Source organism: Scyliorhinus canicula, chromosome 20, assembly GCF_902713615.1.
Source record: "Scyliorhinus canicula chromosome 20, sScyCan1.1, whole genome shotgun sequence".
In the NCBI taxonomy this organism is placed as follows: Eukaryota; Metazoa; Chordata; class Chondrichthyes; order Carcharhiniformes; family Scyliorhinidae; genus Scyliorhinus; species Scyliorhinus canicula.
In genome coordinates, this window is record NC_052165.1 from 86,622,046 (window position 1) to 86,636,316 (window position 14,271).

General features: G+C 48.6%; 1 protein-coding gene across 1 annotated transcript in view; it reads left to right on the forward strand.

The window, feature by feature from the left end:
- The window catches only part of LOC119955202 (cytidine and dCMP deaminase domain-containing protein 1-like), a 127,155-nt gene that overhangs the window by 81,507 nt on the left and 31,377 nt on the right, over positions 1 to 14,271 (forward strand). The window contains exon 10 of the mRNA XM_038781210.1: positions 10,630 to 11,169. Within this exon, the coding sequence (XP_038637138.1) occupies positions 10,630 to 11,169 (540 nt within the window). The remainder of the gene's footprint in view (positions 1 to 10,629; positions 11,170 to 14,271) is intronic.

Genomic DNA, 14,271 nt, shown 5'->3' on the forward strand with positions numbered 1-14,271 from the left:
TCCCCGAAATCCCCCATCCATGTTTCCCGGGACGAACCTATGGTTCCCCCTTAACGGAGCCTCCATCGAGCCCCCCACTTCTCCCCTATGTCGCCTCCACTGCCCCCAAATCTTGAGGGTAGCCGCCACCACTGGACTCGTGGTATACCTCGTGGGAGGGAGCGGCCACGGCGCCGTTACCAGGGCCCCCAGGCTTGTATCCCCACAGGACGCTCTCTCCATCCGTTTCCATGCTGCCCCCTCCCCCTCCATCACCCACTTACGCACCATCGACACGTTGGCCGCCCAGTAATACCCCGAGAGGTTGGGCAACGCCAGCCCCCCCCCATCCCTACTCCGCTCCAAGAAGACCCTCTTCACCCTCGGGGTGCCATGCGCCCAAACAAATCCCATGATGCTGCTGGTCACCCTTTTAAAAAAGGCCCTAGGGATAAAGATGGGCAAGCACTGGAAGAGGAACAAGAACCTCGGGAGAACCGTCATTTTGACGGATTGCACTCTGCCCGCCAGCGATAGCGGCACCATGTCCCACCTTTTAAATTCCTCCTCCATCTGTTCCACTAGTCTGGTGAAGTTAAGCTTATGAAGAGCCCCCCAACTCCTGGCCACCTGCACCCCCAGGTACCTGCCATTGTCAGTCATGACAGTGAGTGGGATACCATGCCTGGAGAACGTCTCCTTACACGCCTTGATGACGGTCCGAGATGTGAGGTCTGAGAGCTTCACCACTTCAGGGTAATTGGAGAAATAGTCAATAATCAACATGTAGTCACGCCCATTCACACAAAAGAGGTCGATGCCAACCTTGGACCACGGGGAGGTCTCGATTTCATGCTGCTGGAGCATCTCCTTGCTCAGCGCTGGCTCCAAGTGTTGACAGATCGCACAGTTGAGGACCATGTTCGAAATGTCCTGACTAATACCGGGCCAGTAGACAGCCTGCCTGGCTCTGCGTCTGCACTTCTCGACGCCCAGGTGACCCTCATGGATTTGGCGGAGCACCAAGCTCTGGAGACTGAGTGGAATGACAATCTGGTAAAGCTTGAGGAGGATACCATCAATCACCATCAGGTCGTCCTTTAGATTGTCCTTTACAGCCCTTTCTGCCAGCCATTGGCGAGGTGGTGCATGACACGCTACAAGAAGGGGTCTTTGGCTGTCTCCTCGCGGATACGAACCACAACGCATTATGTTCTTATTGAGATCCTTGCGATCAATGCAGATGCGCAGGTCTCCCGAAGGCTTTCTAACACATACCATCGAGCTGACCCAGTCAGTCGGTTCGGTTACCTTGGAAATGATGAAAAATTAAATGAAAATCGCTTATTATCACGAGTAGGCTTCAATGAAGTTACTGTGAAAAGGCACTAGTCGCCACATTCCGGCGCCTGTCCGGGGAGGATGGTACGGGAATTGAACCGTGCTGCTGGCCTGCTTGGTCTGCTTTAAAAGCCAGCGATTTAGCCTTGTGAGCTAAACCAGCCCCTGTTGCTGAAGATCCTTGAGCTTCCTGTGCCTTCAGGCGCTCTCTCAGTGGACCCGGGACCCGGCGTGGTGCGTGGACTACTGGCTTGGCATCAGGTCATAGCAGAATCTTGTATCGATATGATGTGGAGATGCCGGCGTTGGACGGCACGCATGAATGCGGACTCAACCGGGATCTGGGATTCATGTTGCATTACATTCGGCCCCCACCAACAAGCCTGGACTTGCAGAGGCCTACCGACTGAACTGGCTTGGGACAATTCACACCTCTTTAACCTGGAGTTACCTCTCTCTCTGCATCTTTGATGATTTGATTGCCTGCAGGTGCTCGCATTCCGGGGCATCTCTGACTGTGTCTGTATAAACATTTCTGGAACAAGCCTTTCCATTCACCTGAAGAAGGAGCCGTGCTCCGAAAGCTCGTGTTTGAAACAAACCTGTTGGACTTTAACCTGGTGTTGTAAGACTTCTTACTTGTATCGATATGGCAGCGTGCCCATCCCGCCGAACACATCCGGATACTGAGCCAGGATGTCGTCAATGCCGGCCTGAAGATCCACATTGGAGGATGTTGTGTAAACCCGCTGTACGAGATTCAGCTGCTTGCAGGCCTGCGGCAAGTAGGGATGCCCTGTCTGGCTTGACAATTTCAAAATTGTAACCATGCATGGGTGCGTTGGAGACGAGTAGATGGCAGGCCCCAGTGCCGTGATGACATTTCCGTTGTAGTCCAGGAGCCTGCAGGCTGCTGGAAGGACCTTGGGGCACTTCTTGATGCGTTTGAAATCTGCCTGTGAGAGGAGGTTGGCAGAAGCACCTGTGTCCAGCTTAAACTGGATGGAGCAGTGGTTGACCTGCATTACCGCACGCCATTCGTCCGCAGAATCCACAGCGAGGATGGATTGAAGTTGTGATGAGTTGGTGGTGACATATTCACATTTGGTAATGACGCCCACACAGTAAACGGAGTCCAGGCAGTCTTCCTCTGGATCCGTTGTGCTGCCAGGATCAGAATCCTATAATCGTTGTTGCACACTCTGAACGCGCCGTCATCGGAATTGGGAGCACTGGCCCCTGACTGGTGGTGCAGACCTGCACAAGGCTGCATAATTCCCAGGCTTTCCGCAGTTTAAACATCGCCTGCCTCTTGCAGGGCACTGTTTCTTTAAGTGGGCATTGCCGCAGTTCGAGCACGTCATGACGTCGCCGCCCTGACGTCTTTGCACATGCGCAGTGTGGGTGTCAGTCGCTTCATTATCCTGTTCGCATTGCGCATGGGTGGGGCCCCGGGAAAAGCACGCAAAACGGCAGCTGTCTTCAATGCTGAGACGCTGCATCCGGGCGATGGCCTGCACACTCTCTGCCTCGTGGGAGGCATGTTTCTCATTTTCAGTCGATTTGTACTGGGCATAGCGATTTTTGGCGTGCTTATGCACTGTGCATGTTTCAATCGCGATTGGCAGGGTTACATGCTTGATTTTCAGTAGCTGCTCTCTCAGAGGATCAGAGTGAACTCCAAAAACGATTTTGTCTCTGATCATGGAGTCAGCAATATCACCAAAGTTGCAGGACAGCTCTAGCAGGCGGAGGTTAGTTAAGAAGGAGTTGAAAGATTCATCTTTACCTTGTAGACTCTGTTTGAATATGTCGCGTTCGAAGATTTCATTGGTGTCCACTTCACAGTGACTGTCAAACTTGTCCAAGATGGTCTGAAACTTTGTCTGGTCCTGGCCTTCGGTGAAGTGAAAAGAGTTGGAGAGTTCGATGGCTTGATCACCCGCTGTTGAGAAGAGAAGCGCGATCTTCCTTGCATCAGACGCACCCATGAGGTCTGAAGCTTCGATGTACAGCAGAAACTTTTGCCTGAATGTCCGCCAGTTGGCACTGAGATTGCCGGAGGTCCTGAACTGGTGAGGAGCCTGAATCTTCTCCATTGTTCCGGGATACATTCTCTGGTCGTCACGGAACGGACTGAGGTAAACCGCCTAGATTAAGCAGTCTCCTGGTAGCATGATGTGTTATCTACTCTGGGATAACACAGGCTGCAACTGGATGCAGCTTTGACCAAAAGATACTCCAGACCTTGAAGTCAGTTCAATCTGATTTATTGAACCAGTAGCACAGTTAGCACAGTTCTCTATCAATTTGACTCTCTGCTAATTTAAGTGTGGTTACTCTGTCTGACTGAACCAGACTAGCTCTTAGCCACGTGCTGGAGGTGTGACACTGTAAATACACCCTGGGGCAGCACGGTGGCACAGTGGTTAGCATTGCTGCCTATGGTGCTGAGGACCCGAGTTCGAATCCCGGCCCTGGGTCACTGACTGTTTGGAGTTTGCACATTCTCCCCTTGTCTGCGTGGGTTTCACCCGCACAACCCAAAGATGTGCCGGATAGGCGGATTGGCCACACTAAATTGCCCCTAAATTGGAAAAAATAATTGGGTACTCTAAATTTAACAAAAAAGTAAATACACCCTGACTCACTCTGTAGATGTTCATCAGTGGAAAGAGGCTGAGTGTGAGTGCCTCTTTTATAGTGAGATACCAGCACTGAGGCAGGACACTCATGTCCTGTTCTCTGTGTTCATTAGCTGCCTATCTGTACCTGTCTGTTTATCATTATCTGCATGTCTGCATATCATGACACACACCCGGGTCATTGGTGCTGTGAGGCAGCAGTGCTAAAAACTGTGCCGTCCGTAATGGGTCTTTAGCTCTCAGCCAAGCTTCATTATGTGTGCATATGTGGCGTTGGGTATGGGTGGAAGGGCAGAGCTTGGCATTGGCGGCTTGAGGAGGATCTTTTGAATTTCACTTTTAAAAGGATCCGTGGTGCGGACTAGAGGTCACAACTCGTTTAAGGGGCCGTGAACAATGACCGCTTGGCCCAGCGCCATGAAGCTAGCAGACGTGATGTCTATCTCCACACTGGAACCAACCAGATTCGGAATACAGGATTTTGGTGTTTGCCAGAAACGTGCACACATGCTTTAAAGGCACTTCTGCAAATCAGACAAAAATGGGGTTGGAAATTCCCAAAATTCAGCTCATCCACCATTTTTAAAGGGTTCCCAAGTCATCTGAGCTTAGTGAAAATCAAGGCCGTTAAATCTGTTCCTCTCTCCACCTGTTGCTACTTCCAGCACTTTCTGTTTTATTATTATTAGGTTGTGAGTCGGACAAGTTACCATTCACCAAGTTAATTAAACTAATTCAGCAGGGGCATGGGAATCTGGATTGTAGTTTTGGGGTACGGGAGATTGAGAGTATAGAGGCCAGGAGCACAGATTTGACTTCGCAGGAGGGTGCCAGTGTTCAGGTAGGTGGTTTGAAGTGTGTCTACTTCAATGCCAGGAGTATACGAAATAAGGTAGGGGAACTGGCAGCATGGGTTGGTACCTGGGACTTCGATGTTGTGGCCATTTCAGAGACATGGATAGAGCAGGGACAGGAATGGTTGTTGCAGGTTCCGGGGTTTAGGTGTTTTAGTAAGCTCAGAGAAGGGGGCAAAAGAGGGGGAGGTGTGGCGCTGCTAGTCAAGGACAGTATTACGGTGGCGGAAAGGATGCTAGATGGGGACTCTTCTTCCGAGGTAGTATGGGCTGAGGTTAGAAACAGGAAAGGAGAGGTCACCCTGTTGGGAGTTTTCTATAGGCCACCTAATAGTTCTAGGGATGTAGAGGAAAGGATGGCGAAGATGATTCTGGAAAAGAGCGAAAGAAACAGGGTAGTTGTTATGGGAGACTTTAACTTTCCAAATATTGACTAGAAAAGATATAGTTCGAGTACATTACCATACCATAGAACATTACAGCGCAGTACAGGCCCTTCGGCCCTCAATGTTGCACCGACCTGTGAAACCCCTCTAAAGCCCATCTACATTATTCCCTTATCATCCATATATCTATCCAATGACAATTTGAATGCATTTAGTGTTGGGGAGTCCACTACTGTTGCAGGCAGGGCATTCCACGCCCTTACTACTCTCTGATCTAGTTACATTCCAAAAGCAAATGAACCTCCCAGTTGACTCAGGGGGTGTCTGAGTTGAGCTATAAAGACAGGGCCTGCCTCGTTTTGCCGGGTAAAATAGATTTCTCAACCCCCGGCAAATGTTGCGGCACCCTCTCATTCCCATGGCAACCACTGCAGCACAATCTTCTTCTGACTTTCTCTTTACCATCTCTAAAAGAAAAAAAAACGTGTATATACCATCTTTGTTAGGATCATAGAATGCTTACATTCTGTACGGGCTCTCTGAATGAACATGTCCGAGGCCCAACCAACTTCAGCTGCTTCATCAATCCTTCCTCCATAAGGTCAGAAGTGGAGATATTCGCTGATTCTTGCACCTTCCGTGACTCCTCAGATACCAAAGCAGTTCATGTCCAAATACACCAAGGTTTGGACAATATCTGGTTAACAAAACGCGTGAAGGGCAGCACGGTAGCACAAGTGGATAGCACTGTGGCTTCACAGCGCCAGGGCCCCAGGTTCGATTCCCCGCCGGGTCACTGTCCGTGCGGAGCCCGCACGCTCTCCCCGTGTCTGCGTGGGTCTCCTCCGGGTGCTGCGGTTTCCTCCCACAGTCCAAAGACGTGCCGGCTAGGTGGATTGGCCATGATAAATTGCCCTTAATGTCCAAAAAGATTAGAAGGGGTTATTGGATTACGGGGATAGAGTGGAAGTGAGGGCTTAAGTGGGTCGGTGCAGACTCGATGGGCCGAATGGCCTCCTTCTGCACTGTATGCTCGAAAGAAAAAAGGACATCAATCACTTCCCTGCCTAGGAACCAACATCTCTATGAAGCTGTGACTTTACATATCCATAGTCGTACCAACTACAATCTATGCCAATCATATATGGAAAAGACTGCCTTTTCAGAATCAGCTTCCTCAGCCATCAAAAGATGCGCAGATGATCTCATCTGACCCCACCAAAATTCAGGGGCTGCATTCCCGTCATCTCTGACAGATGGATGGTGCAAAGTTGATTAGATGGGTCGTTCTTTGTACAATGTGTGCAGGAGGGTTTCCTGACACAATATGTTGACAGGCCAACAAGAGGCGAGGCCACATTGGATTTGGTTTTGGGAAATGAACCAGGCCAGGTGCTAGATCTGGAGGTGGTGAGCACTTTGGAAACAGTGACCACAATTCGGTGACCTTTACGTTAGTGATGGAAAGGGATAAGTATACCCCGCAGGGCAAGAGTTATAGCTGGGGGAAGGGCAATTATGATGCCATTAGACATGACTTAGGATGTGTAGGCTGGAGAAGTAGGCTGCAAGGGTTGGGCCAACTGGATATGTGGAGCTTGTTCAAGGAACAGCTATTGCATGTTCTTGATAAGTACGTACCAATCAGGCAGGGAGAAAGGGGTCGAGCGAGGGAACCGTGGTTTACCAAAGAAGTGGAATCTCTTGTTAAGAGGAAGAAGGAGGCCTATGTGAAGATGAGGCGTGAAGTTTCAGTTGGGGCGCTTGATAGTTACAAGGAAGCGAGGAAGGATCTAAAGAGAGAGCTAAGACGAGCAAGGAGGGGACATGAGAAGTCTTTGGCAGGTAGGATCAAGGAAAACCCAAAAGCTTTCTATAGGTATGTCAGGAATAAAAGAATGACTAGGGTAAGAGTAGAGCCAGTCAAGGGCAGTGGTGGGAAGTTGTGTGTGGAGGCTGAGGAGTTAAGCGAGATACTAAATGAATACTTTTCGTCAGTATTCACTCAGGAAAAAGATAATATTGTGGAGGAGAATGCTGAGACCCAGGCTATTAGAATAGATGGCATTGAGGTGCGTAGGGAAGAAGTGTTGGCAATTCTGGACAAGGTGAAAATAGATAAGTCCCCGGGCCCTGATGGGATTTATCCAAGGATTCTCTGGGAAGCCAGGGAAGAGATTGCTGAGCCTTTGGCTTTGATTTTTAGGTCATCATTGTCTACAGGAATAGTGCCAGAGGACTGGAGGATAGCAAATGTGGTCCCTTTATTCAAGAAGGGGAGTAGAGATAACCCCGGTAACTATAGGCCGGTGAGCCTAACGTCTGTGGTGGGTAAAGTCTTGGACAGGATTATAAAAGATACGATTTATAATCATCTAGATAGGAATAATATGATTAGGGATAGTCAGCATGTTTTTGTGAAGGGTAGGTCATGCCTCACAAACCTTATCGAGTTCTTTGAGAAGGTGACTGAACAGGTAGACGAGGGTAGAGCAGTTGATGTGGTGTATATGGATTTCAGTAAAGCGTTTGATAAGGTTCCCCATGGTCGGCTATTGCAGAAAATACGGAGGCTGGGGATTGAGGGTGATTTAGAGATGTGGATCAGAAATTGGCTAGTTGAAAGAAGACAGAGAGTGGTAGTTGATGGGAAATGTTCAGAATGGAGTTCAGTTACGAGTGGCGTACCACAAGAATCTGTTCTGGGGCCGGCGCTGTTTGTCATTTTTATAAATGACCTAGAGGAGGGCGCAGAAGGATGGGTGAGTAAATTTGCAGAAGACACTAAAGTAGGTGGAGTTGTAGACAGTGTGGAAGGATGTTGCAGGTTACAGAGGGACATAGATAAGCTGCAGAGCTGGGCTTAGAGGTGGCAAATGGAGTTTAATGTGGAGAAGTGTGAGGTGATTCACTTTGGAAAGAATAACAGGAATGCGGAATATTTGGCTAATGGTAAAATTCTTGGTAGTGTGGATGAGCAGAGGGATCTCGGTGTCCATGTACATAGATCCCTGAAAGTTGCCACCCAGGTTGATAGGGTTGTGAAGAAGGCCTATGGTGTGTTGGCCTTTATTGGTAGAGTGATTGAGTTCCGGAGCCATGAGGTCATGTTGCAGTTGTACAAAACTCTAGTATGGCCGCATTTGGAGTATTGCGTACAATTCTGGTCGCCTCATTATAGGAAGTACGTGGAAGCTTTGGAACGGGTGCAGAGGAGATTTACTAGGATGTTGCCTGGTATGGAGGGAAAATCTTATGAGGAAAGGCTGATGGACTTGAGGTTGTTTTCGTTAGAGAGAAGAAGGTGACTTAATAGAGGCATATAAAATGATCAGAGGGTTAGATAGGGTGGACAGCGAGAGCCTTCTCCCGCGGATGGAGGTGGCTAGCACGAGGGGACATAGCCTTAAATTTAGGGGTAATAGATATAGGACAGAGGTCAGAGGTGGGTTTTTTACGCAAAGAGTGGTGAGGCCGTGGAATGCCTTACCTGCAACAGTAGTGAACTCGCCAACATTGAGGGCATTTAAAAGTTTATTGGATAAGCATATGGATGATAAGGGCATAGTGTAGGTTAGATGGCCTTTAGTTTTTTTTCATGTCGGTGCAACATCGAGGGCCGAAGGGCCTGTACTGCGCTGTATCGTTGTATGTTCTATGTTAATGGCAGAGGCAGGATGAGGGAAATAGCTGCCTCTCGATCATCCCTGGAGATATATGATCAATTGTGTGTGGTCATTGAACATCTTCTAACCCTATGTAGAATGATTGAGGTGGCACTGACTTTCCTCTTTTACTTCCCCTCACACATCCTACCTACCCTCAGTCCCTAATTGTGAGAAAAACATTGATCAAAGCATTAAAGAAATCTGGGAGCCCTTCCTGCTGTTTCTTCCCCACCCCTCCTGGACTGCTGCTTCATGAATCACTTTTGCAATGCTCCAAAAAGTGTGTCTGCTTAATCAACCACAGCATTTTAAATATCTCCAGATGTTGATAAACCAATCAATGGCAGTGTTTCTGATATAGTCAGATGGAGAAGCACATATCAGACAGTCAGAAATCTGCGCCACCATTAATCCACCAGTCCAAGGAACACATCGGCCACCCAGTTAAATAAAGATTTAGGAGCCACGTCAAATTGTCTGATATCAATATTGGTGTTAATGGGATCCATACTAATTGGTGAAGTCAAAACCTAGACACAGAGCTTTTCTTTACTGAGAGACTTAATTGGCTTTGTTCAGTCACATAGCTGCACTCCCACGCACAGTGTCCCAGCAATCCCCTATTTATATTCTCATTTAAGAAACAAAAGGTCAAAAAAATAAACTAATGGATGGGGGTGACAGCCCCTGGTGGGGCACTGTAACAAAGTTAGCATAGAATCCCTGCAGTGCAGAGGAGGCCATTCGGCCATCGAGTTTGCACCGACCCTTCAAATGAGCACTCTAACAATTTACACTCCCTAGTCCACCTCGCCCTATCCCCAGAACCTAACTTGTGCATCCCTGGACATTAAGGGGCAATTTAACATGGGCAATCCACCTAACCCGCACATCTTTGGACTATGGGAGGAAACTGGAGCACCCGGTGGAAACTCACGCGGACACGGTGAGAAGGTACAATCTCTACATAGACAGAGGGTGGAATTCAACCCAGGTCCCTGGTGCTGTGAGGCAGCAATGCTAACCACTGCGCCACCATGCCATCTTATTTATATGTGCTCAAATTAATTTAGAACATAGAACATAGAACAGTACAGCACAGAACAGGCCCTTCGGCCCTCAATGTTGTGCCGAGCCATGATTACCCTACTCAAACCCACGTATCCACCCTATAACCGTAACCCAACAACCCCCCCTTAACCTTACTTTTATTAGCACACTACGGGCAATTTAGCATGGCCAATCCTCCTAACCCGCACATCTTTGGACTGTGGGAAGAAACCGGAGCACCCGGACGAAACCCACGCACACAGGGGGAGGACGTGCAGACTCCACACAGACAGTGACCCAGCCGGGAATCAAACCTGGGACCCTGGAGCTGTGAAGCATTTATGCTAACCACCATGCTACCCTGCTGCCCTAAGAAGAATAACCTTTATCTATGTATCCTAAAAATATAATTAACGGACCATTAACAGTTAGCTCAGTTTTATTTTACTGTGTTGACATCAACTAATTTCCCCATCCCATCCAGTTTAATGTACATTGCTACCATGGTCGCCGCGACAGCCCTGTTTCTCTAACAGTCTGTTGAACTGACACATCAGGAATTACCTGCAGATAGATATTAGATAGTGATTCTGGAGTGGGATATCACATGCTGTCATCACATGTTGGAGTGATGTTCTGCTAAATTCAACATTTGCATTATGAAAGTTAGAATTTGATTTCAATATTGAGGTTTCTTCTCTGACAGGAGTTGTTCGTCAAGTCTATTATTGGCCTAATCTGGAGCAGCAAGAAGCTGATGATAATGAAGATGCTTTGGATAATGCTAATAAAGTTAATCGATTGTTTCGTGGCGCTAAAGTCAGTGCAGAAATGTATATACCACTGCTGGACTTAGAAACGGTTGAAAAAAGAATTTCACCCAAAATCAGATTGATACCTTCAACAAAACCCAAAGAACGCACGTCAATTTTTGATTCAACTAATCTAATGAAAATTCTGGAAGCTCTGCAATTACTTCATATAAAAAAGAAAGATTACAAAGAAACCTTCAGAAAACAAATGGAGACTGCTTATAAGTGCCTTGATGCATTGCAAAACAGCACTGTTGGAAACTTCAAAAGAAAATCGGCAGGAAACCCTGAAGGTCAGGATGGCAGGTATTTTCACGAACTGTCAAACAGCACTGATGGTAATTTGGAAATAAATAATTCCAGTTGGGATGCAGAGATGGAGAAGAGAGACTTACATGCCTTACAACTGTGCTTCCTACTGGCTGCAAGAACAGGTAAGAAAATTAACACCAGCTCATAGAACACAATGCCCAATGTCTAGGTGCAGCCCCAACATCTGTAGATGAGGTGGAGGCAGCCTGCAGACTGATCTGCGCTGTCGACTGATGATTTTGACTGGTGTCTTCTGGTGACCTACGCTGGATGGTCCCGGCCTCCTAAGGCCCGCCCACCCAGCCTGACCTGCTGGTGGCAACTGGATCACTGGCATTGGGGAAGGGCACCCTTAGAGTGTCCTGGGATGAAGCCTCTCGGTGTCTGGCCGGCACGTCTCCCCTCACTGGGTGATTATTGTCACATCCCTGACTCCTTGAGAAGGGCGACCTGGAGAATGGTGGAGGTGCCCCATCCCTCTCTCACCTTGCCATTGTTGCACTGTCTCCATGGCCGAAATGACAGGTCCAAGCAGATATCTCACAGCAACTGTGTGTTTTGCTCGACCTGGGACTCCAAGGCGGCTGCCACCCTTTCCATAGAGGAAGCCAAGTGCTTGCATGCCAGAATCACAACAGTAGACAGAACATGGACAGACTGCTCAGCCTTTGGTCCAGTTAGTGCATGACCTCTGGCATCTCAGCCTGATGTTCCCCTGCCTGTCTCTGCATGTCTGTATCCCTTATGGCCAAGTCCAGAGGGCATGGGGCTCAACAGAGGCCTGGTGTCCAGCAGGTTCCAAGTGTCAGTGACCTCAGCTGTCACAAACCTACCCTAGACGGGATGAGTGTATGAGCTTCTGGAGGATGCAAGTGAACGTGGTGATGGTGCATCCTCTGATAATTCTGGAATCGCTCCTCAGAGGTGGGGTTGGAGCTAGAGCAGTTATTGGTCCTATTGTTGGCCTCATCCTTTTCTTGCTGATGAAAAAAATGAAATAAAAATCGCTTATTGTCACGAGTAGGCTTCAATGAAGTTACTGTGAAAAGCCCCTAGTCACCCATTCCGGCGCCTGTCCGGGAAGGCTGGTACGGGATGCCTGGAATGGAGAAATTAAGGATTTAGTGCCTGCCGAAGAAGGCTCCTTAATTGAACAAATGTGTTACTCTGTGGGCACAGCTGACAACTGCAAGCCGGAGGCATCTCCACTGACTTTCTGCCTCGGTGCAGGCACGGGCCTAGCCCACCCCAATTAGCTCTGCAGCTATCTACTCTCTGATCTTGGTTATGATCATGCTATTCACTCTCTGATCTTGGGTTGTGATGAAGCTATCCTCTCTTTGAACTTTGTTATGATAATGCTATCATTCACTGATCTTGGTGATGATAATGCTAGCCACTCTCTGATCTTGTCCACGATAATGCTATCCTCTCTCTGATCTTCATCTTGGTTGTGATAATGCTATTTATTCTGATACTAATTGGGATAATGCTATCCTCTCTCTGATCTTAGTTGTGATAATGCTATCCTCTCTCTCATCTTGGCTATGATAATGCTATCCTCTCTCTCATCTTGGCTATGATAATGCTATCCACTCTCTGATCTTGTCCACGATAATGCTATCCTCCCTCTGATCTTCATCTTGGTTGTGATAATGCTATTGATTCTGATACTAATTGGGATAATGCTATCCTCTCTCTGATTTTGGCTACGATAAGGCTATCCTCTCTCGGATCTTGGTTATGATAATGCTATCCTCTCTCTGATCTTGGCTATGATAATGCTATCCTCTCTCTGATCTTGGCTATGATAATGCTATCCTCTCTCTAATCCTGGTTATGATAATGCTATCCTCTCTCTGATCCTGGTTATGATAATGCTATCCGCTTTCTGATCTTGGTTATGATAATGCTAACCGCTTTCTGATCTTGGTTAATATAATGCTATCCGCTTTCTGATCTTGATTGTGGGATCGGGGGCAGAGGGAGATTGAGTCAGGGATCAGGGGGCAAAGGGAGATTGCTATTGGCTCTCTGATTTTAGTTGTGACAATACTATCAAAGGGAGATTGAGTCAGGGATCAGGATGAAGAGGGAGATTGAGTCAGGGAATCAGGGGAGGAGGAGGGAGATTGAGTCAGGGATCACGGGGCAGAGGGAGATTGAGTCAGGGATCAGGGGAGGAGGGAGATTGAGTCAGGGATCAGGGGGCAGAGGGAGATTGAGTCAGGGATCAGGGGGCAGAGGGAACTTGAATCAAGAATGAGCAGGCAGAGGGAGATTGAGTCAGAGAACAGGGGGCAGAGGGAGATGGAGTCAGGGATCAGGGGGTAGAGGGGGATTGAATCAGGGGAGGAGGGAGATTGAGTCAGAGATCAGGGGAGGAGGGAGATTAAGTCAGGGGGCAGTGGGAGATTGAGTCAGGGATTGGGGGCAGAGGGAGATTGAGTCAGAATCAGGGGGCTGAGGGAGATTGAGTCATGGATAAGGGGAGGGGGATTGTTAGGGATCGGGGGCAGAGGGAGATTGAGTCAGGATCAGGGGAGGAGGGAGATTGAGTCAGGGATCGGGGGGCAGAGGGAGATTGAGTCAGGGATCAGGGGAGGAGGGAGATTGAGTCAGGGATCAGGGGGCTGAGGGAGATTGAGTCAGGGGTCAGGGGAGGGGGATTGAGTCAGGAATGAGGAGGCGGATGGAGATTAAATCAGAGATCGGGGAAGGGGGATTGATTCAGGAATGAGGAGGTGGAGGGAGATTGGATCAGGGGGCAGAGAGAGATTGAGTCAGGGGTCAGTGGAGCGGGATTGAGTCAGGAATGAGGAGGCGGAGGGAGATTAAATCAGAGATCGGGGAAGGGGGATTTATTCAGGAATGAGGAGGTGGAGGGAGATTCAATCAGGGGGCAGAGGGAGATTGAGTCAGGGATTAGGGGAGGAGGGAGATTAAGTCAGGGGTCAGGGGTGGGGGATTGAGTCAGGAATGAGGAGGCGGAGGGACATTAAATCAGGGATCGGGGAAGGGGGATTGATTCAGGAATGAGGAGGTGGAGGGAGATTGAATCAGGGGTCAGAGGGTGATTGAGTCAGGGGTCAGGGGGCAGAGGGAGATTGAGTCAGGGATCAGGGGAGGAGGGAGATTGAGTCAGGGATCAGGGGGCAGAGGGAGATTGAGTCAGGGATCAGGGGAGGAGGGAGATTGAGTCAGGTATCAGGGGACAGAGGGAG